The 22779-nt window shown below is 51.7% G+C and overlaps 1 protein-coding gene across 1 annotated transcript in view; it reads right to left on the reverse strand.

The window, feature by feature from the left end:
- The window catches only part of Nlrc5 (NLR family CARD domain containing 5), an 86702-nt gene that overhangs the window by 44776 nt on the left and 19147 nt on the right, over positions 1 to 22779 (reverse strand). Inside the window, exons 3-23 of the mRNA XM_090357063.1 lie at positions 21990 to 22303; positions 19942 to 20001; positions 19227 to 19295; positions 14726 to 16400; positions 13550 to 13633; positions 13364 to 13447; positions 11651 to 11734; positions 11462 to 11551; positions 10498 to 10551; positions 9229 to 9294; positions 8695 to 8778; positions 7973 to 8056; positions 7133 to 7222; positions 6512 to 6580; positions 5700 to 5750; positions 4900 to 5001; positions 4549 to 4632; positions 3310 to 3399; positions 2528 to 2572; positions 1632 to 1721; positions 159 to 242 (exon numbers count right to left, since the gene is read on the reverse strand). Coding sequence (XP_090213189.1) covers positions 159 to 242; positions 1632 to 1721; positions 2528 to 2572; positions 3310 to 3399; positions 4549 to 4632; positions 4900 to 5001; positions 5700 to 5750; positions 6512 to 6580; positions 7133 to 7222; positions 7973 to 8056; positions 8695 to 8778; positions 9229 to 9294; positions 10498 to 10551; positions 11462 to 11551; positions 11651 to 11734; positions 13364 to 13447; positions 13550 to 13633; positions 14726 to 16400; positions 19227 to 19295; positions 19942 to 20001; positions 21990 to 22303 — 3453 coding nt within the window. The remainder of the gene's footprint in view (positions 1 to 158; positions 243 to 1631; positions 1722 to 2527; positions 2573 to 3309; positions 3400 to 4548; positions 4633 to 4899; positions 5002 to 5699; positions 5751 to 6511; positions 6581 to 7132; positions 7223 to 7972; positions 8057 to 8694; positions 8779 to 9228; positions 9295 to 10497; positions 10552 to 11461; positions 11552 to 11650; positions 11735 to 13363; positions 13448 to 13549; positions 13634 to 14725; positions 16401 to 19226; positions 19296 to 19941; positions 20002 to 21989; positions 22304 to 22779) is intronic.

Consider the following 22779-nt stretch of genomic DNA (forward strand, 5'->3'; position numbering starts at 1 on the left):
GCTTCCAAGAGTGCCTAGCTCCAATCACGGAGGCAGAACAAGGCAGGTGATGGGTGGGGAGGGGGATGGCAGGGAGGAACCTGGAAGTCTCACTGACCCCTACCCAGATCTCTGGTCAGATACCCCATCATGCTTTGAGGGCTATGTCTTTCACTTACCAAACTTCTAGTGGCCCTGGGCATGCCTCCAGAGAGTGGAAGAGACGAGTGAGGCTGGAGGGATTCAGTGGATACGCCTTGACGCTGGGCAAGGGGTATGGGCAGAGCAGAGGATCAGATTGGACTCTGGCTCCTCCAGCTTAGGTCCCTCCTCTCCCAATTGCCCTGCTCCCCAGCTGCAAACTCAGGCTCCTCCCTACCACCCTTAGTCTTATTCCCCAGGGCTCTGAGCATCCAATTGCCATCACCTTACCACCCTGCAAAGCTTGTCTTTTTTTTTTTTTTTTTTTCTGGCCCTGGGTTTTAAACTCAGGGCCTGGGAGTTGTCGCCGAGCTTTTGTGTCCAAGGCTAGAGTTCTACCACTTGAGCTGCAGCTCCACTTTTGGCTTTTTGCTGGTTAGTTGACGATAAGAGTCTCATGGACCTTCCTGCTCAGGCTGACTTTGAACCTCGATCCTCAGATCTCAGCCTCCTTAGTCACTAGGATTGCAAGCAAGAGCCACTGGTGCCCAACTAAGAAGCTCATCTTTTAACACTGCACAGAACTCTGGCTCCTTATCACCTTAGGTCAAAAAGCAAATCTTGGCCGGGCTCTGATGACTCATGACTGTAAATCCTAGCTACTCAGGAGGCTGAGATCTGAGGATCACAGTTCAAAGCCAGCTGGGGTAGGAAAGTCCCTGTGATACTCTTATTTCTAAACAAGCATCAGAAAACCAGAAGTAGTGCTATGGCTCAAAGTGGTAGAGTGCTAGCTTCAAGCAAAAGGAGCCCAGGGACAGCACCCAGGCCCTGAGTTCAAGCCCCAAGGCTGACCAAAAAAAAGCAAGTATCTTTCCCACCCAGCCTCACTGGCCTTCTTTTACTCTGCTACTTTAGCTCCAGCCACACTGAAATGTCCTAAGGCCAAATTTTCCTGTTCAGGGCCTTAGCTCATGCTGACTCTCCCTGTCTGAGGCTCTGCCCTCCTCTTCTAGCTGTGTGACCCAGCTGGGTCTCAAAGTCCGTGGCAGAGCTGGGAAAGTCAGGCTCTACCAGAAGCAGTCTGCCTTTTTCTCTGTGCCTCAACTTTCCTTGTAGTGTACATGCATGGTATATTCCTAGAATTAGGTGTCCTCAATTAAGTAATCAGCAAGGAGTGGTTAGGCCGCCTGTATGTTTCAGAGAAATATGGAGGCTTCTCTCTATGGACAATGCAGGAGGTTGGGGTTACTCAGTGGCTCATAGGGCCTGGCAGCCCCCAGCCCCAACCCTGGACTTGACCTCAGCTCCCAGTCCCAGCCCCAGCCCTAGCCCTGGCCTTAGCTCCCAGGCCAGTCCTAACTCTCACACTCATTCCTCTTTTTGTTCCCTTTTCTCAAACTCTTTCTCTGCCTCTTCATCACTAATTCTGACCCTGTACTCTCTTCCCATTTCCTGACCCCCTCACCCCCACTGGAATCACCCCTAAGTGAGAAAAGGGGACACAGTACCTGAAGGTCCTTGGGATGCAGCGCTGACCAAACCTTAAGATCTGGGTTCCAGCTGGGAGCTCAGGAAAAGGCCCACCAGCCAATGCACCACTGAGGTGAGGAAACATTTGACAGGCAAGTTCAATACACCCACAGTGAACTCCCACACTCAGAAGTCAGGGCTGGATGTGATCCTAGAGACAGGCCTTCATTGTGCAGGCAGGGAAGCCAGAGAAAAGCCACCAACTTACACCTGTCTGCCTGTGCAGCCCCTGACCAGGTTTCCTTTCTACCACTGGCTGAGGATTCACATGTACCTCAGTTTTCTGTACTTTAAGACCCAACTGGAGAAGATCCCCAGAAACAGGTTTAAGGAGCAGGACCTAGGACTATCCCTGGTTTCAGATGGCTCAAAAACAGCGATGCTTTTCTGTGACACATTAGCTGCAAAGTTACTGTGCCCAGGGCCTATGGCTAAGTCTGGGCTCTGCAGCCAGCCTTGGCCTGTCACCACTAGAGGGCAGCTGGGAGCAAACTTGGAGTGCTAAAAGGGATTCCTGTTTACTTGGAACACGTGGGTCTTTCAGAGCACCAACTGTGCTGATCCAAGTTGACTGTCAAGTGGGAAAAGACTGTGGCTGTGGCTCTCATGGAGTGGCCCTCAGGTCACTCATGTAACTTCTCTCCTCGACCCAGCAGTGGTCTATGTGTGCCCTCCCTGCTCATTCCAAGACAGATGGAAGGTGGCTGGTCACCCATTAGTTATGGGGGAGGGAGAAAGGGACTTGAAGAAGCCAGATTAATTCTTGTGCATCAGACTGCAGTGGTCCTCTTGGGATGATTGGGGGGGGCATCTGCAGGAAATGGGGGCCAGATCAAGAGGGGATCCCACCCCCCCACAGCTCCCGCCTCCTCACCTCCCTCTCTTGTCACCCGTCAGGAGAATGTGCTGGTTCTCAAAGCTGGAAGTGAAGAGAAGGCAGCTAAGAAAAAGAAAAAGGCCCCCTTCCCAGGTCCTAAGATTCCCGGGGTGCAGGGAGGCCTGCTTTCTCATTGACAGGAACAACCAATGATGACACTGTCCAAAACACAAGCTGAGGACACCATCAGACCTCACTGGTTCTTACAATAAATCCAAGAGGAAAGGAATTATTCTTGGCTCCATTTTACAGAGGAGGAGATTGAAGCACAGTAACCTAAAGGACCTGCTCAGAGCCACACAGCTAGGAAGTAACCAAGCCTGGACCACCTGCCATGGCACCTCCTCCATTCTTGGGGACCCATAAGGGAGGAAGATCCTCAGAGAAATGGTGGGAGGCTCTGTATGGGGGCAGCTGGAGCTGTGGCGTAACTGGTGTCTATATTCTAGGGTCTCATCAACCTCCCGAGAGTTCACACGATGGGTAAGGCAGGTATGGTGGCCACCAGAACACTCCCAGTTGATTTAAAATGTCTGAGGACAATTGGGAGAGTGACCAAGGGAAAGGTGATGGGCCTTGTCCCGTGGTAGAAATTTGAGTGTGTAGGAGACCATACTCTAATTCATTCCTTCAACACCCAGAACTAGCCCAGTGTACCTGTCCTGTCCAAGGTGCTGAGGAAAATACGTAATAACCTGGGAGACCAATGGCCCAAGTGGAAGCTGCTGGCCAGCCAGATGGAAAGAAAAGTGGAGCCGAGGGCAGGGAAGGATCCTTACCTGACATCCAGGTGGAAAACCCATGGCAGGGTAGCCATGCTCTGGGCTAAAGTGAGCACTGCGTCCAGGGATGAGCCATTCTTGCTGAGGCTGGAGGTCACAGGGGACATTAACAGAATAACAGAGGCAGCCTAGGACTGAAACCCTCTCTTTGTGTCAGGCACAGGGCAGGAGGGCTATCCTAGTCAGATGACTATCCAGAGAGAGCGTCCCTTCCACCTGCGCTGGACAGCTGGGGAAATGGGGGCCAGATGGAGACAAGAGCCACCGTGCCCGCGCCTGGCTTAACCACAGAACTTATTTACCATTCCACATCCCACAAACTCAGGCCTGGCACAACAATACCTATAACATCGAAAGCCCACCTGAGCTCAAGCTACACATCTTTTCCTCTCCATCCTGCCCTTCCTTGCTTGTGTGTAGGCCCCTGCAGTACCACAAGACACCCCCTTTTCTTGGCCAGCTTCTCATGGATGTACAAGCAGCAGCAGAAGTCCTCAGGCCTCAGAACTCGTTGTTGTAACCATAGATGGTGGCTGCCACCTCAGGCTCAGAGAGGTTATACAACTTGCCCAAGGTCACACAGTACATACATAGCACCATCCGCCTGGAACCCGGGACCTGTGATCTCTGATCTCTCTATTTGGTCAAGGAACGCTTAGGAGAATGAGGGGGCTGGGAGCCAAGAACATCTAAATCTGCAACAGGCCAAGCTAGGGGCTTTCTGGCCTCCTTTTAAGTCCTATCCTTCCCCCAACCCTGACCCAAACTAACATCTGTCCTCTTTCCATCAGTTCCTCAGGACCTATCAGCTGACCTGGACACTCTGCTTGGGTGCACACTCTGGTGTAAAACCCTTCTTGCCTGAGTCCCACCAAATGTCCTTTCCTGGGGCCAGAATGGCTGCCAGACAGCCTTCCATCAGCTAACAGTGTCCCCCAGCATACTTCCATAATACATCTGCAGTACCCCATGCCTCCCCAGTACTACACATGCCTGCCCTGCCACACTTGGCCTGACTTTCCAGGCACCTCTGCAGAGAGGCTGGAGGTGATTCCATCTCCACTAGAAATAAGTCACATCAGAGTGAACAGTGTCCACAACAAAGCTGCTCCATGTCAGATTCATATGTATTTTCTGATTGCATCTTTACTCTGACTCCAGAAGGGAGGGGAGCCAGGACATCCCCACTTCATTTGTGGGTAATGACCACACAGCCCTGCCTAGCTGGCTACTTACTTCAAGGATTGCAGGGGCCCCAGGCCTGGGAGCAGCTGGGCCAACAGAGCCACCCCATCATCTCCTAGGGCATTGCCGGACAGGCTGGAAGGGAAGGGAGAGAAGGGTTAGGGGAGGGCTGAACAAGTGTGCCCCCCCTCCCCGACACCTGGGTCACTGGACTGATCCAGAGACGGGACCCAGCCTAGACTGCCTAGCCAGGTCTCAGCACACCTGGGACTCCCCTAGGCTCTCACCCAAGCCAGGAGTGTGTTTCAGATGGAATCAAAGGTAGAGGGGTGGTTGGGAATAGAGTGTCAAAGATCCCTCGGTTCTTTGACCCCTGCCTCTGTCCCCTTCATGAATACTCACTCCAGGTGACCCAGCTGGCCAGGGTGGTGGTAGTCCCGGCTTCCGCCCAGTGCCTTGTAGAGCTCTTCTATGTGCTTGGCCTGGAAGCCGCAGTGTGTCAGCCTGCAGAGGGGCAGAGCCACGACCTTGTAGTGCCCACCCAGGCAAAGGTGACAGCCTCCTGTCCCCCTGAGCCCCAGGCAGACTGGCAGGAGAGGAGAAGACTGAACATGCCTGAAACTCAGGCAGACAGACAGATGAATGGGCTGACACAGTGCTTGAGATGTCACTGCATATACAGAGACAGAGTTGGAGATGAGGAACACAGGGCTAGTGGACAGGAGAGGTGAGAGGAAGGGAGAGGGAGGAGGACAGACAACAAAACTAAGGCCTATAGAAAAAGAGAAACAAACTTTGGAAGACACAAGAAATGGAGAGACAGACAGACAGACAAGAAGAGGGAGGAGAGTAGTGGGAAAATGCATGGCAGAGCAAAGCCTAGGCTCAGGGTCAAGATCAGGAGAGCAGAGACCCACTGATCTCCTCCTCCCCCTCGCCCCCCGCCATGCCCAATCCCGTGGGGGCCCAGTGCTGTGGTCATGGGTTCCACTAAGTTGTGGAAGGTGGCAGAGGGGGGCTGTGACTTGAGCCCCATCTGGGGTGGGCTGTGCAGGGGATAATAAGCAGGAAGCCAACCACGACTTCTAGACACAGCAGGGTGAGGGATTCCCCCCAGGGGAATTTGGGGCTGGGTCTTCAGGCTTGGGGACAAGGACAGGAAGAGGTAGGAGCCCTGTGAGGTCTAGAGATCACCTCCATACCTGATATTTCGCGAACCAGAGGGCAGGTCTGAGGTCCCCAGGGGTGAGAGGCTATGGAGAAGTGTGGCATTGAAGATATGCACAGGGCAGGCCGAGCAACTCCCTCCGCCATGGTCCCCAGCGTCCACCCCTGCCTCATGGTCCAGGAGCCAGTATCTGTGCTCCACCAGGAGGTAGGAAGCTCTGACTGTGGCCTGGCATGTGACTCAGGACAAATCACATGACCACTTACTGGGGTGAACTGTCTTAGTTTGATGCTCACTGCTGCCCATATAGTAAAGGCTGATTCCCTTTCGCCGTTCATCCCATCTCCAATCAGTGATGTCAGAGGCACCGCTAACCACCCTCCCAGAGTTCCATCCTACACAGGAGAGTATAGGCAGACGTCTGGAAGCAAAGAGTCCCTTACTACTGGGCTGGTCTGGGCAAATCCAGAAGGTCACCCCGGAGGAGGCAAACACTCCCTAACAGATTCCCATGCCATAGGGCATGAAGTTCTGACCAACATACAAGCTACAGGCCAGACAGCCTCTGAGTCTGGCAGAAGGTCCTCATCATTCTGCAGCTGCACAGCCCCTTGGGGGCCCACCATCCACAGTCTCCACCTCAGAACTTCCTTCAGAGACCAGGGGATGGGGAGACATTCAGTACTTCTACCCTCCCCATTGGCTGCAGCCCTGGGCAAGCCTGCCCATTGCTGCCCCTTTGTGAATATGCCAAGTTCCCCCTAGCAGGCAATGGCACCCTCCTCCAGTGGTGGAGAGAGTGGTGGTGATCCCTACAGAACAGAGATGGAAGGGGGCCTGGCTTACCTTTCGCAGGCCCCTTCCTGCATCCCTGCCTCCTGAGCAAACATAAGGACTACAGTTTTGTGGAGCAGGCTGTAGAAAAAAGAGAGGGAAGGAGAGGTTACTAGACCTTATTGCTCTGGTCTTTATTGAACCCTGATCTGGACAGACCCCTAGGATGTCCCCTGTCTCCACTCCAGGTAAGCCAAGCATCCACTGAGGCCTTGGGGGCTGAGGTCTCCCTAGTACAGAGCAACACTGGAGGGACTAAGCATCCCTTGACTGTGTGAGTCCATGAGAGGGAAATGTAGTTCAGCAGTGTCTTAGGAGCAGCTTCCAGGCACCAGTATGGCCCTGAGAGGCCGGGGTCCTTCTCACCCAGTCACATGAGTGACTCTGAGGTGCAGAGCCTCCCGCAGACTCTCCTGACTGGGGGCTGCTCAGCCTAGGGCAGCTCTCCAGGGACGCACACTGAATGCCACCTGGACCCTTGGCCCCTGAGATGTGTGCTGGCTGGATTGGGGTCTGAGTGAGCAGCAGAGGCAGCTTATAGGGGTATGGAAGGCCTGGGGCCAGAGCCCATGCCCAAGGCTGTAAAGGGCGCATGGGCGAGCGAGGGCTTGGAGGTAGGGGGGTGGTATCTACCTGATGTGCAGCTCTGCTAGGCTCCAGCACGTGTCCACAGCCGCCAGCATGTAGGCCACGCCGGATATGGAGAGCCTGTTGTCACTGAGACTGTGGAGAGGAGAGTGCCAGCCATTAGCGGGCACTGAGGGCCCAGCCAGCTCCAGCTTCTTCACGCTCAGTGGCTTCATGGCTGTCACCTCTGCTATCCTAAGTCCCCTCAGAGGCTCTCCAAGGATTCTGGCCATGTGGCTGAGCCAAGAATCCCCCCACCCCACTTAGAGGGGCAAGCTCTCTAGCCTGGGTGATAAGGGCTATTGTGGGTTTTCCTCCCCTTCAAGTCTGTTTCCATTTGACAAATGGGAGACAGGGAGGGCAGACACATCCCATTACTTCCCCAGGATAAGCAGCAGAGACAAAGGTATGGCCCCAAATCACTTTTCCCCAACTCAATACTCCCAGCCCCAATCTTAAAGTGACCCTAGGACCCCAACAAATCCACTCACATGGCATGTCTACCTCAGCCCCTTGTAACACCATGGCACACCCAACAGATGAATGCCCTTCCCGCTTATCTCACCATCCCAATGGCCTATCCCCTCACCCCTAAACTGCACCCCAACCTAATGCACCACTTTCCACCTAAATAAGCATTCCCCAAACGCCACACCACAATCCCCATTCCACCTAACTGCACCCTATTCAGGCTGACACAAGCCACTGGGGGGGTCCATGGACACATCCCACACATGCAAGTGGAATGCTAGAGGCCCAGGCAGGAGCAGGGGCCAGTTAGGGACCACCCACCCTTCTTCATTGGAGCTGGGACCACCTGGGTCTTCCCACACCCTGACAACTCACTCCAACTTCTTGGTGATGTTCAGCTGGGGTACAGCCTCTGCCAGGAGTCGACAGCCTTCATCTTCCAGATGGTTCTCTGAGAGGCTGAGACAGCGGGGCCCATAGTCTATTCTGCAGCCTCCTGACTTACACAGCCATCACTTCCATACATGACTCTTAACGAGAACTGCATGCCTGGCTATGGCCTACATATCTCTACAATTCATGACAATTCCACAGAGCAGGCATCCAACAATCCCCTCCCAAAGGACGAGGCAGAGGCTCAGGATGGTGAAGATACTCAAGGGACTCTTCCAATCTGTGTGACCCTAAACCAAATTCCCTCCTTGCGCCTTACTTTCCTCCAGTATGTATTTTTTTCATATATTTTATTGTAATTATAGAAGGGTTACATGATATTTGCCAGATAGCTGGTGCATTAATTCCCATACATGGATACCCTTTCACATGTCTTGGTCCCTATTTCCCTCCCCCCACCCCCATCCTTCATCTTGTTCCAGTATGTATTAATAGTGCTTATGTCACTGAGTCAAGACGAGTAAATAAGACATACACAAAAGCTCTGGGCAGAGTACCTGGCACCAGGCCAGTGCTAAATACTGCCACCATAATGGGGTTCAGATGCCCCTTATCCACCAGTGAGGATCTGCCCACTTTGCCCTTGCCTCTGCCCTTAGCCTCCCCCACCCCCTCTGCTCCTACTTGGGTCCCTCCATACTCACTCCACTTCTTCCAGAGGAGGGCCTTGCTGGAGCAGATGTATGAGGACTTCCATATCGCAGACCCTGAGCCGACATTTCTGGAGCCTGCGGCAGTGTTGGGGAGCAGAGGGACTCAGAGGAGAAAAACGATAGAGTAGGCCCCCTCCAGCTCTGAGTGTGGTGGGTTCAGAGGCTGACAGATCTGGGGTGCTCATGGGAAAGGCACTTCATCAGTCTGAGTTAAACTGGCTTAAGTTAGTCTGAGCTGACTCAGTTTCCATCTCAATCAAATGGGAATAAGGATGTACACTGCAGATAATCATAAGGTCATGGGTCTGGAATGCGGAGCCCCGTGCTATAACAAGAGATCATTAGGTGTAGCTTTGTTACTATAGTAACCATCTGATGCTCCCGATTCCTGTCAGTTGATATATTCATGCCATTCCCTAAGTCTGCTTTCCCTTTATCCTTCCTTCCCTTGCTGTCCCATCCCTTAGGAAGGGGTCCTTCCTCCACAGGCTACCCTCCCCACCACAGTGACTTCCACTGAGGTACCTGAGTATCAGGCTTCTGTCCTGAGCCTCTTTCTTTAGGCTGACAGTTTCCTGTAGGTCTGAAACTCTGTTGAAAGCAAATTACACATTGGCCTGGGCTCAGTAGCAAGAGCCCGGAGGGCCAGCCTCTTCCCTTGCTTCTAGGGCCTGAAAACGCTACCATATCCTTCCCCCATAGTGAGTGAGAGTGTCACAAAGATGGTTGCTTGCTCTAAGGAAGGTACAATTCAGCCATGCAAGAGGAAGCCAAAAGAGGCCAAAGGGAACCATTATTCAAATTCTGGCTTTGCCCTGGGCAGCAGTGTGGCCTTGGGCAAGTCCTTGTACCCATCAGAGCCTGGTGGGGTGATAATCTCCAACATCCACAGTTCTGGAAGGACTAGACGAGGCAATATTTGTTTAAATACCCAGCAGGGCTCACCATGGAAGCTGTGAGAGCTGCAGCCACTGCTGTCTAAGCTGTTGGCATCCCTGTGCAGGCCCAGCTCACTGGGTGTGAGTGAGAAAACACAGAGCTCTGGTCAGGGGAGTGCTGGGGGCCACAGGAAAGCTTGGCCCCTAGATGAATCTCACCTAGTGGAACTCTATGATGACAGGAGTGGCCAGAGACCCTATCATCCACTGGCCACCCATAACTGACAGGCATTTGAAATGCCCACATGTGACTGAGAAACTGGAATGTTCATTTTGCTGACACCAGAGCTAGTGACTATCATCACGTGTGGCAACTCTAGAAGTCAGAGGGGAAAGGGACAGCGGTCCTTGTGAGTCATTGCCCAGGTGAAGAGTATGACCAAGGACATAGTCTCTGAGTGTCAGGTACAGAGGAGCTTGGGAGTGTGTGGTTGCAGAGGAAAAACAGGGTCCCTTCCTTCATGCATCTGAGAATGGCCAAGTGCAAGTCCATGCGCATTCAGCATCTGAGCACCACTGCACACTAGCCGTATTCTAAGCACTTCCCACCCCACCCTTTACAATGTCAAAATGTATCCACTATCATTGCTTCTCTTTGCCTTTTCAACTGTAAGAGTGTTTCCAGGGTTTTAGCATGAACGATGTAGTATGTTCACATCCTCTCATAGGGCCTGGCTCACTGCTGCTTCTACACAGGGCCAGATGTAGCCAGAGAAGCCAGAGGACATTAAAATCCTTCGACAACCTCAGGATGTAGCATCTCTAGCTCTTACTTGGCTCTTAGCCACCTTTCCTCTCACCTGAGCACAGCTCATTCTCAAGGTGAGCCCACACCCCTGCTTTCCAGACTCCTTACCTCTGCAGCTCTGTCTTTGTGGGTGGAGAAAGAAGGAAGATGAGGTCTGTCTCCCTAAAATGTCAGATGCAGAACCATGAAACCTCACGGACTGGAAACCAGCCTATCACCTCCACTTCACACCCTTCCGGCCCCAAACATGCAGGGAAAGCTGATTTCAGAACAGCAGAAGTAGCAACATGCTCCTATATCATGGCTTGTTAAATCTTGCAAGAGTATTGTCAGAAAGTCAGAAGGAAACAATTTCTTTTCTTCTTTCCATTTCCTGGAGTTCATTTCAATAAATACGATTTTATGTGATCAGAGACACATTGTGCCCCCAGAAACATAGTAAAATTGAGGCACAGCTCAGTTTTCTGAAAAGGAGTTACAATTGTTTTGGAATTAGGAAGTTTGACACTAATCTTCCCCACCATCTTAACAATGCTGGTTCAGCACCACGGAGAGCGACACAGAGATAATTATTCTTTTTATGTGGTTGTGCTTCCTGGATTTGATTCATTCATTCATCCTTCCTTCCACACACTTATTTGTCCACTAAATCAACCATCCATCCATCTATCTACCAACCCATCCGTCCATCCATCTATTCATCCATCCATCTGACAAATAATCCATTCATTCTTCCATCCACCAACTTCTTTCTCTTCCTTTCTTCCTTCCTTCCTTCCTTCCTTCCTTCCTTCCTTCCTTCCTTCCTTCCTTCCCTTTCCTTTCCTTCTTTCCCTTTCTTTCTTCTTTTATCCTCTTTCTTCCTTTCCTTCTTTCTCTTTCCTTCCTTCCTTTTTTCCTCCCTTCCACCCATCCATCCATATTTATTAAGTAGCTGGTACCAGGCTTGAGCAGATCATTAGAGCTAGAGTAAAACTGATTTGGTGTTACAGATAGGAAGCCTTTTCTTTTTCCATTCCCCACTTTCCTCTCTTAAGACCTTGAAGATGGAAATGCCATTCCTTGTGCTCACCTGACCTGCAGCATCCTGACAGTAGGACGTGTGACTGCCACTGTCACCAAGCTGAGTAGCGTTGATACGGAGAAGCTGTTTCTGCTCAGGCTGTGTTGGATCGGCAAAGGTGTCAAGATTGGGTTCCCCATCTGTGGTCTGCAGGGGACTAGAGACTTGGGCTGGGAGAGGGTGTGAAAGGGCACTTACTCAAGCTTGTGGAGCCGTGGCAGTTGAGGGAGCACCTTCACAATGTCCAGCACCTCCTGGTCCTTGAGCTGGTTATCCTGCAAACTACAGGAACATGGAGACCAAGTCCATCAGCCCTGGGGATGAACCACTTGGAAGCCCTAGTTGGCAGGTGACAGTCATGGCCACATTCAGTGGGAGACATAAGATAAGGGTGCTAATGACCAGCATGCCTGGCCAGGTCCTCTTCTAGCCACTCCTGTGTCTCTTCAGGAGTTCCTGCCTGGTGGCCCACAGGAATCCAGATGACAGGATGTAGATAATGTCTCACAAAGTGGGAGGAGGAAGCATGAAGATCCAAGTTCGATTCTTCAGTACCACATACATAGAAAAAAGCTAGGAGTGGTTCTATGGCTCAAGTGGTAGAGCTCTAGCCTTGAGAAAGTCCAAGGACAGTGCTCAGGCCCTGAGCTCAAGGCCCAGGAGTGGCAAAATAATAAGTGGAGGGAGGAGACCCAGGTGCCCTGTTCCCCAGGCTTCTCTCTTCAATGTGCCTGAGGCTCAAGGACCAGTACATTCCTCTCTGATGTCACATTACGTGCCCATCAAGGAGACCACACACCTCAGTCCTGCCTCTCCCTCCCAGGTGGAGGGACAGATGACCCGAGGGATGCAAATCTGATTAACAGCAACATTGAGTAATGGGAGAAATGATTCAGGCCATCGTTAGTAATCAGGAAAGATAAGTGGCAGTAAGATCAATATTCCAGAGCTAGGTCCTGACCAGAGTGATCACTGCACACAGGCATCCATCTGAAGGAGTCAAGGGAGATGACACGCTCATGTTCCACTCAGTAAGTGCTGTGCCCTAGTGCTGGGATCCACCTGGATGGACGAGTAGCTTCCTTTTCCTTTTCCTTTTCCTTCCTTCTTTCCTATCCTCTCTCCTTTCCTTTTTGTGCCAGTACTGGGGTTTAAACTCAGATCCTGGGTGTTTTTCCTTAGTAATTTTGCTCTAGGTTAGTGCTCTACTACTTGGGCCTTTTGCTTGTTAATTGAAGGTAAGTTTCATAGACTGTCCTGATCAGGCTGGCTTGGAACTGTAACCCTCAAATCTCAGCCTCCTCTATAGCTAGGATTACAGGAGTGAGACCTTGGCGGCCAGCATGGAAGTATTACAGAAGCCAGCAGTGGTCCTTTCAGTGGTCTAGTGTAGTCCCTGACCCCACTTCTCCCCAGAGTATTCAGTCCCAGAGATAGAGAAGGATACCTTGGTGCATGTACTCAGTGTATGCTTGCATCTAAGTGTACACGTGTGTGCTGCACCCATGTTAATCCGTGAACAGGAATGTGGGGGTACATGCTTGAGCAGGGGAGTGTCTCTAGTATGCAAATGCATCCACGTATACAGAAACATGAAAGCATGTTTCATGCATTCATGTGTACCCACAGAGCCTGCCTCCTGCCTACCACCCCTTCTCCTAGAGTCATAGAAGAAGGGAAGAGCGCCTTAAAACTCAGGTTCCATCAAGGTCGCTCCAAATATTAACTATGAGAAACGCTACTCTGAAGTCCTCTGGAGTGTTGCTTTTGGCTTCAGAAAACCTTGTTTTCCTCATCTGAGTCTCATTGGAAATCTCACTGGCCATATATGGATATCAGGCCCCAGAGGTGTCCCCAGGCTCAGAGGTGTCCCCAGAGCTTGGGGTGACACTTCTCCTAAGGATCACTCACCTGACCTCCTCCAGCTGTAAACACCGGGGCAAAGCCTGTATCAAGTGGCTGATGCCACGGGCTGTGACCTTACTTCCCATTAACCTACAAGGCAAGCAAAGGTGGTGAAGAATGGAGGCGTAGGAGCAGGTGTGACATGCCAGGCACCTCGGCGGAAGCTATTTCTTGATTGGGAGCCCGGCTTACCCCAGCTTCTGAAGGTTCCCCATACTAGGCAAGCTCCTGGACAGGGCCTCGGCAAATGCGTCACCACACTTCCTGCTCTTAAAGCTGCCCAGGGAGAAACAAAGTGTCAGGGCTGGTCGAGGACTGGGGTTCATCCGCATCCTCCCCTCTTTTCTCCCTCCTCCTCCCAACACACAGCATAGAGCAGAGACAACCTACATACACACACACACACACACACACACACACACACACACACACACACACTCACAGAAATGGGACTCAATGTTGTAGGAGAAGTTGTTGAAGTAGTAATAAGATTACAGTACTAACCGCGTTAGCCATTAAATTATTCTCATCTTCATCCAGGAACAAAAAAGAGCTATAGCTGGGAATATGGTTTCCCAACCAGAGACACATATTCTGGCCTCTCTGGCAGCCTGGCATTAATGTTCTCACCAATGACACGTGACTGCAACGGACAAGTCCTAATTCCAAGGCTGACCTTTTAACAGACTGAGTTTGTCTTCACACTCTTGTGTTTCTCCCTAAGCCCGAGCAGAGGGATGCCCGTGACCCAGCTTTGACCATGCAGACAGGATGGTGGAGGAAAGACTGGAGCAACAGTGTTAGGGACTTGGATCCCTGCATGACCACAGGGAGCAGAGGTGTCCTTTTAGCCTGGACTCTTCACCTCTGTTTCTTCCAGGAGGGAGAAACACAATTCTAAGGATTCCATCCCCTGTATTGGGGGGAATGTGCCTTTGTAATAACGGCCAATGCACACATGCAGCCTTTGCCCTGGGCTATGTGTGCTGAAACCAGTCTACCATGTCTGTTTCTGTCTCCTTTTCACAAGGACCCCATGAGTCAAGTGCTAACTATGGAATCATTTTAGAAAGAAGCTTGGAGAGGTAATTTCACCTGTCCCAACATCAGCTTTAAGCAGCATAGCCCATGTGAATAGAGTGCAGAAACAACAAGTAGCAGGAAGAGGCCAACAGGATCCCAAAGGGCCTGCCAAAGCTCAGGGTAGGGCCACATGTATCACAGGCCAATGGATAGGTGGGGCCATTCTGTTCTGATACTCCAGATTTGAATCCAGTCTCTTTTACAGGGTCATCAGGTTGGCTGGCCTCTGCTCTCCCACTATCCCAGGTCCCTCCCACATCCTCCCCGATCCTCTACTACCCTTACCTGAGTGACTCCACCTGCTCACAGCCTATCAGAGCCTCTGGGCAATGGGGCTCCAGTGGGCAGCCCTCAAACTCCAGGTGCAGAGGGTCAGCTCTGTGCTTCAGGATGCCGGCCAGGGCAGCCAGGTCTGCAAAGCTCAATGGGAAATTGTGGAAGGACAGATGGTAAGGGAGGCCTTGGGCAATGAGAGTGGCCAGTTCAGCCTCCTGGGTCTCAGTTACACAGTGACACAGCTCCACCATCTTCGGCCCTGTGAGCTTACGAATGGCCAGCTTCCTCAGCGCCTGCATGACAGCAGCCTGCCTGGCACTCACCCAGGCTTCATTCTTGTTGGCCAGTTGACTGAGGAATGGACGACAGGTTTCAGATGCCAGGCCTGCCAGGAAGGTGGGGAGCTGGTCTGAGAGGCCCAGTCTACCTTTGGTCCGTAGCACCCAGTGGGAATTAAGGGTGACACGGCAAGTGAGTGTGTCTCTGTCCACTCTAGGGCTGGCCATCAAGTACAGGGCAGCGAAAAACTCCTGCAGGCTGAGATGGGCAAACGCACAGCCTGTCTCCTGGTGCCCAGGGCTTGTGCAGATAGAGAAGGAAGTCAGCAAGCGGTGGGTAGCTCCAAAAGCCATCAAGGCTGGTGGAATATCCTCTGAAGAGAAGATAACCTTTCTGGTGTCTAGGCCTGCCAGGGCCACCTCTCCAAGGCCCAGCAGGGACGTGGCAGGCAGATCCTCACAGGGGATGAGGGAAAGCACCATCTGTATGTAGAGCTGAGTCACTGTGGGCAGGAGAGCTGCAGACTGACCCACGGGGGTTCTGGGAAGCAGATGATGGAGGCAGAGGCAGGTGACTTGGCACAGGGCAGGTACTGTGCACATGCTCCGGAGATGCCCATTGGCTCGCAGCTCCTTCAGGATCATCTCTTTAGAAGGCTGCTCACTGAAGAAGTGGCTCATGTACTCCTCCACGCGCTGCTCATTAAAGCCCCACATGTGGACCACAGCTGCCGCTTTGGGCAGGCAAGTGGGCAGCTTCCCTGGACGGGATGTGGTGATGACCCAGCAGCCAGGGAGAAGGGTTCCGTGGCAGAGATTGGAGAAGAGGGTAAGGACTGAGGCTGAGCCATCAGGACCCAGGGTCTCCTGGTTGGAACATGGGCCGAGGGCCTCGTCAAGCCCATCAAAGATCAGCAAGACTCTATCAGCATTCTCCTCTAGGTACTGGAAGACAGCATTGGAGCCTGATTCGGGGCTCAGGTACAGATCAAAGAGGAGCTGGGGCAGCGTCAGGAAGCGTTTGATCAGGTTGAGCTGGCGGAATTCAAAAAGGAAAAGGGCCTGGAAGTGGTCCAGCTGGTCTTCAGCCCACTTCTGGCAGAGCCTCCGGGTTAGGGTGGTCTTGCCCATGCCAGCCTTTCCCAAGAGCACTGTCACCCGTGGGCCCTTGTGAGCCCTGAAATTGAAGAGATCCTGGATGCTCACATTATCGCCATCTTCTGTCTTGGGGTCTCTCACGATGGTCCTCTCCTGGGTGTCCAGGGGTGCTGTGGCCCGGCTCCACTGCAGGATGGCAGGGACGTAGTGCTGGTGGGAGGTGAGGATCTGCCCTGGCCCTGAGCATTTGCTGCCATGGAGCTGGTGGGCAAACACCTTTAGGAGATCCAAGTATTTCCTGGCCAGCTCTGCTGGGGACAGAGGGAAGGTATGACAACAGGAGCCCCGGCCCTCTGCCCATACCATAACTCCAATATCAGGTACCTCTAGCCCTGGTAATATGTGTATGGGCACAACAGGATAGGTTGTTGTTGTTTCTTTGCCAGCCTTGAGGTCTTTCTTGACGTGTGTGTGTGGGGGGGGAGTGTTGGTTATGAGGTTTGAACCTGGGGCCTGAATGCTACCCCCCGCCTTTTTTTTTTTTAATTCAAGTCTTGTGCCAGCACATTGAGCCACAGCTCTACTTCTGGTTTTCTGGTGGTTAATTGGAGATGAAAGTCTCATAGACTTTCTTGCCTGGGCTGGCTTCAAACTGTGATTCCCAGATCTTAGCCTCCTGAGTAGCTAAGGCATGAGCCACCACTGCCCAGCTTCTGCTTGGCTTTATCACTCACAGCTGGCACGCACATGAGCCACACACTTCTACTTGCAGCTGCTGCTTCCTCCTCCTCCCCTTCCTCCTCCTCCTCCTCCTCCTCCTCCTCCTCCTCCTCCTCCTCCTCCTCCTCCTCTTCCTTTTCTTCCTCTTCTTTTTCTGGATTTTCCTGCCTAGATTTGAAGCTTGATCTCCAAATCTCAGCCTCCTGAGGAGCTAGGATTATAGATGTGAGTCACTGGTGCCCAGCTCACAATAAGGGTTCCGATGTGACCCAAGTTCTTAGCGGCAGTGGCTCTGGGCAGCTATGTGCATGGGTTGGTGGGAATCATGGTCATGGCTGTGTTGGTTTCTGCAGCCATGCAAGTGTATACAATATTCAAGATCTGGAGGGCCGGCTTGGCAAGACCTTATTAGAACAATCCCTTGCAGGGGACTTAAGTGCTCTGGTCTCTTGCCAACGTTTCAGTTCTGTGATATCCAGGAGCGAGCATGAACAACTTGTGGGCCTTGAACTGGCCTATTAGACCATGCAGTGGGCTTCTGCACAGCCAGATGTGAACCTGCTCATTCTTGAGTCATAGCGGGGGGTGGGGGGAGTGGATGGTCTGAGGCAACCCAGAGAAGGACTGGGAAGGAGATAGATGGGTGTAAAACATCTCCTGTTTTTCTGGGCACTAGTGCTTCATGTGTAATCCTAATTATGCAGGAGGCTGAAATCTGAGGGTTATGGTTCAAAGCCAACCCAAGGAGGAAAGTGGAGGAGACTTTTATATTCAACTAACCGCAAAAAGCTAAAAGTGAAGCTGTGTTGCCGGGCAAAGTGGCTCACACCTGTAATCCTAGCTACACGGGAGGCTGAGATCTGAGGATGGAGGTTCAAAGCCAGCCCACGCACTAAAGACCATGAGACTCTTATCTCCAATTGACCACTAGAAAACTGGAAGTGGCATTGTGGCTCAAGGGGTACGGTGGTAGCCCTGAGCTGAAGAGCTCAGGGACAGTGCCCAGGCCCAGAGTTCAAGCCCCATGATGGCCAAAAAAAAAATGGGGGGGGGAGTTGTGGCTCAAGTAGAAGAGCTCCAACCTTAAGTAAAAAAGCTAAGGTGTCGCTGTCCCCTCGGCCGGCAAGGAAGATGCAACACGTGAGACTTCTTCTCGAGCAGCAGTTTATTCAGCAAGCTTACAGCTATGCCGGGTCGACCCCGACTTCCTCAAAACCCTGGGCTTTTATAGGCCCATCATCCAATCACATTTGCTTTCTTACAATTCTATAGCCAATAATATAAGTACACCTCCATAGCACATTCTAAACAAGTAGCAATATGGCATTACACATACTTCCAATCATGCATAAAGCTCAAGAACAATCACATCTTTTCCTGGAAACTTTCAGACAAACAACTCAGTGGCGCAACCACAAGGCGGATGCCAGCGCCATCTTGTAATGGCGAATGTAATAGCTCTCTACATCTCCCCCTTTTTTCTTTTGGCTGAAAGTATAGAGAATGTGATTGGATGATGGGCCTATAAAAGCCCAGGGTTTTGAGGAAGTCGGGGTCGACCCGGCATAGCTGTAAGCTTGCTGAATAAACTGCTGCTCGAGAAGAAGTCTCACGTGTTGCATCTTCCTTGCCGGCCGAGGGGACAGCGACACTAAGGGACAGGGGCCAGGAGTTTGGCCTAGTGGTGGAGTGCTTGCCTAGCATGTATAAAGACTGGGTTGGATTCCTCAGTACCACATACATAGAAAAGCCAGAAGTGATGCTGTGACTCAAATGGTAGAGCTCTAGCCTTGAGAAAAAGGCCCAAGGACATGTTTAGGCTCCAGGACTGGCATAAAAAAAAACAAAAAACAAAGACTAAGGGACAATACCCAGGTTCTGAGTTCAAACTCCAGTACTGGTGCCAAAAAAAACCCCAGCCCATTTTGAATGGATGTGAATTCTCCACAATGGCCATACCCACGGTTCTTAGTGCATATGTGTGGGAGAATGAGAGCCTCACTGGAACAGTGGTGGAGAATGAGTTGAGTGAAGGTGGCCTCCAGAGCCCTCTGCCTCCCCATGGCTCCCAGGATCTCTGCCTTGGGGACTTCTCTCAGGAATCTTTATCATCACTCATCCCTCTCACTCCAACTAGATAGTGGGGGTTCAGGCCTGAGGTCGTACTTGTCATTTCTTTGGGGTATCTCTGGAAGATGGAAGATCCTGGCTAGCAAGACTGTGGCCTTCTACCAGCCCCTCCCCAAGTAACCCAGCCTTCCCCCCACCATAAAGAATGAATTTTTCTCTCCTGAGAGTCTGGAAAATGAGAATTGGACCACAAATCTGCCAGCCTAGATCAGGGTCTGGAATCTATGCACAGGCATCAGGCAGCCCAGTCTTTCTGTTGGGTCCTTTTCCACTATGGCACACACCTAGCTGCTGTTTCCTGCCGTACTTCAGGCATGTTGAGGAATTGCAGCTCTGAACAGGAGGCTTGAGACCTAAAAGAGTGAAGAAAGGAAATGAGGAAGGACTCAAGGAACAACACTCAGGGACCGGGCCTAAGCACCCATGGCTTGCTCTCCACCTGGGCAGGCAGGCAGGCAGGCAGGCAGGCAGGCAGGCAGGCAGGCAGGCAGGCAGGCAGGCAGGAAGGAAGGAAGGAAGGAAGGAAGGAAGGAAGGAAGGAAGGAAGGAAGGAAGGAAGGAAGGAAGGAAAGATTGGCCTAAGAATCAGTGAGGCAGTCATCGTTTGGTGGCTGACCCCTCCAGGTTTTGTCTATGAACCACCCAGCAGTCTCTGAGACTGCTTGGGTGCCACAGTAACTGTGGGTATCAGGTTGAAGAGTTCTGAGGACTGATTAGAGCTTCCTGGAAAGTCTGCCTCAGGTGTGGGGGGCCAGGCCCTGAGCCCAGAGCAGCAGGCTTCTCTAGTGACAGTGACACTAGACAAAGTATCTAAGGGCTGACACCTGCAGACTCTTTTGAGGGGCACCAGATTAGACCCCTGGGAACTGGCAGTGCAGGCCTTGAAAGTTGTAGCTCTGGAAGAAGTGCAAGGAGGGGGTGCTTGTGCAGAGGTGTCTGCAGGTTAAGAGGGGGACAGAGTCATTCCTCATCCACTGGACCCCCAGCCCCAGGCCTCACCACAGAAGAGTAGAGGTGCAGACTGATTCTCCTCACCAGCTCCCAGCTGTCCAGGCAACTCTGCAAAGAAGGCAGAAGAGAACATGCTGTGGATGTGGCACGATGCTACCCAGCTTGGCCAGGTATTGGCTCAGGGCTTAGGCCACTGCGTGGGTACCAAGTAAAGGAGCGATAACATTATTAGCTCAATGACCCAAGGAGAAAAGCTCATGGTGAGCCCCAAACACAGAGGCGGGTAGGAACAATGCATCTGAGCATGGGTATGTCTTTCTGCCTGTTTGGCCACAGGCATGTGTGAGTTTCCACACATGCCTGTGCTATGTACATCTGCACATGTACAATGTGTGGACCTGCCCCCTCTCCCACCTTGGCAGAACACTTGTCTGAGTCCTGCTTTGTGACCAAGGATCCCATTGGCTCTCACTAACTGGCCCTTCCCCTAAATGCTGTGCAAACAGAAGGTGCTCAAACAATATCCACCGACTTGAACAGAGTGAGATTTGCCTGTGGAATGCCATTTTATTTTATTGTGGAGGTGATGTATAGAGGGGTTACAGTTACATTCGTCAGGTAGTGGGTACATTACTTCTTGCACGTTGATACCCTTTCGGAATGCCTCTCTTATTACTACTTCTGGTTGTGCTGCTTAAAGGGGCTCCTTGGAGCAGGAGCCATGGTGGCTGACCTAGGTCTTAACTCCTAGGTTGGTGGAGATGGGTGTATCATTGCTCAAGGCCAACCCAGGCAATGAAGAGTGTGAGACTTGTCCTGACCAATGGCTGTGTACGGTAGTGTGTGTCTGTTGTTCTAAACAACATGGGCAAGTGAAAGTAAGGGGATCGCAGCTCAGGGCACTCAGGCATGAAGCGAGACTCCCCAGCTGGAAATAACCCAGGCTAAAAAGGATCAGGAGACATGGCTCAGGTGGTATAGATCTGCCTTGCGAGTGGGAAGCCCTGACTTCAAACCTCCAAAGAAAATTGAAAAGAAAGGAAAGGAAGGAAAGAAGCTTCAAAGGAGGAAGGAAGAAAGGAAGGAAGGAAAAGAAAAGGGAAAAAAGAAGAAAGAAAGAAAAAAAGAAGGAGGGAATGCAGACAAGTGGAAGGAAAGAAAGAATAAAAGCCTCTGGGAGGAGCCTGGAGTTTGGCCTAGTGGTAGAGTGCTTGCCTAGCATGCACGAACACCTGAAAATGGTGTTGAGGCTCAAGTGGTAGAGCTCTAGCCTTGAGAAAGTCCAAGGACAGTGCTCAGGCCCTGAGCTCAAGCCCAGGCCAAAGAAAAAAGCCTCTTGTAGAAGGGGTATCAATGTGCAAGAAGTAATGTACCTATTAGCTGATGGGCGTAACTATAACCCCTCATACATTATCCAGACAATAAAATGATAATAAAAAAAGAAGCCTCTTGGAGACTGGTGCAGTGGTTAAGTTCTGTAATTCCTAGCTTCTCACAAGACAGAGATCAAGAGGACTGAGGTTTGAGGCTAGCTCAGACAAAATGTTAGCAAATCCCAGTTACATGCCTAGCATGCTCAAGGCTCTGAGTTCAAACTCTGGTACTGTCCAAACAAATGAACAAAAGAGGCCCTTGGGCATTATGGGCTACTTGGAATTTCTAGCTAGACGAAGTCACTTGGGGCTGGGAGTTTTGCCTAGTGGTGGAGTGCTTGCCTAGCATGCATGAAGACTAGAGTTTGATTCCTCAGGACCACATACATAGAAAAGGCTGGAAGTGGTGCTGTGGCTCAAGTGGCAGGGGTCTAGCCTTGAGAAAGCCCCCAAACAGTGCTTAGGCCCTGAGTTCAAGCCCTAGGACTGGCAAAATAATTTGGGGAAAAAAAAAAGTCCTGGCTTCTGGGCTCCCTCAGTGTTTGGACAGCTCATCTTGTGGTGTTGAGAAACTGTCTCTGAGAAGCACCCAGAATGATTTATCATTGTTTCTGGCTCCGCTTCACCCACACTGAGAGACCTGGGCAGGCCCCTGGGTATCCCGTGGATATGGGGCTTGGGATGGCTATTCTAGAACCCCTTACCCCACCATGCCACTCTTACCGTTTTCATCATGGCAAGAGGTGCTCAGGAGACGCACCTCCAGCTCCAGCGGCAGCTCTAGCTCCATACACACACACTGCACCAGCGATTTCCAGGTGTTCTGCCCTTGGGCGTGCAGCTTGCGGAGTTGCTGGGTGACCCTTTGTTCCACATCTGGGGCCTCACCACTGGAGCTCAGCTCCGTGGTAGGGAGGAAGGAGCGCATCTTAGCGCTCAGCCATTCTGGGTGTTTGCTGAGCAGACTCACAAGCCAGCTCCACAGGTTCCTGCTGTCCTGCTGTTGGCTAAGGGAATCCATGAGGGAGGGGCTGGTCCTGCAGGGACAGGGTGACAGGCAAGCTGGAGATGGTGTGCTTAGCCTATGTCTTTGGTAGCCTCTTCCCTCCCTGTTCCTGTGCCCAGAGATCTAGGGTGGTGAGTCTCGTACATTCCCTGAAGACGAGAATTTGTTCTGGTTTTCTTGTTATTTCCTGAGGTTTGTTCTTCCCCCACCCCACCCCCACCTTAGTACCAGAACTTCTGAACATTCCCTAGTAATTGAGAAAATTGACTTCTTTTCCATCTTGGAATCCAGGAAGGAGAGGACCCTCTGTCAGCCAGCCAACCATGAATGGCTCCTATTGTAACAAGGCCATCCCTGACCCTTCCTAAATCTGCTGGTGACTTAGACTGTTTCGGCTGTGTGTACCTTCTCACACCTAATTTCCTCTATTTAACCCAAGGCTATGGTTTGTAACCTAGTGGATTTCAGGAAATGGCTGAAGGTAATCTGAAGTGCTGGCTCCCTGTG

Source organism: Megascapheus bottae, chromosome 24, assembly GCF_031878675.1.
Source record: "Megascapheus bottae isolate mThoBot1 chromosome 24, mThoBot2.hap1, whole genome shotgun sequence".
In the NCBI taxonomy this organism is placed as follows: Eukaryota; Metazoa; Chordata; class Mammalia; order Rodentia; family Geomyidae; genus Megascapheus; species Megascapheus bottae.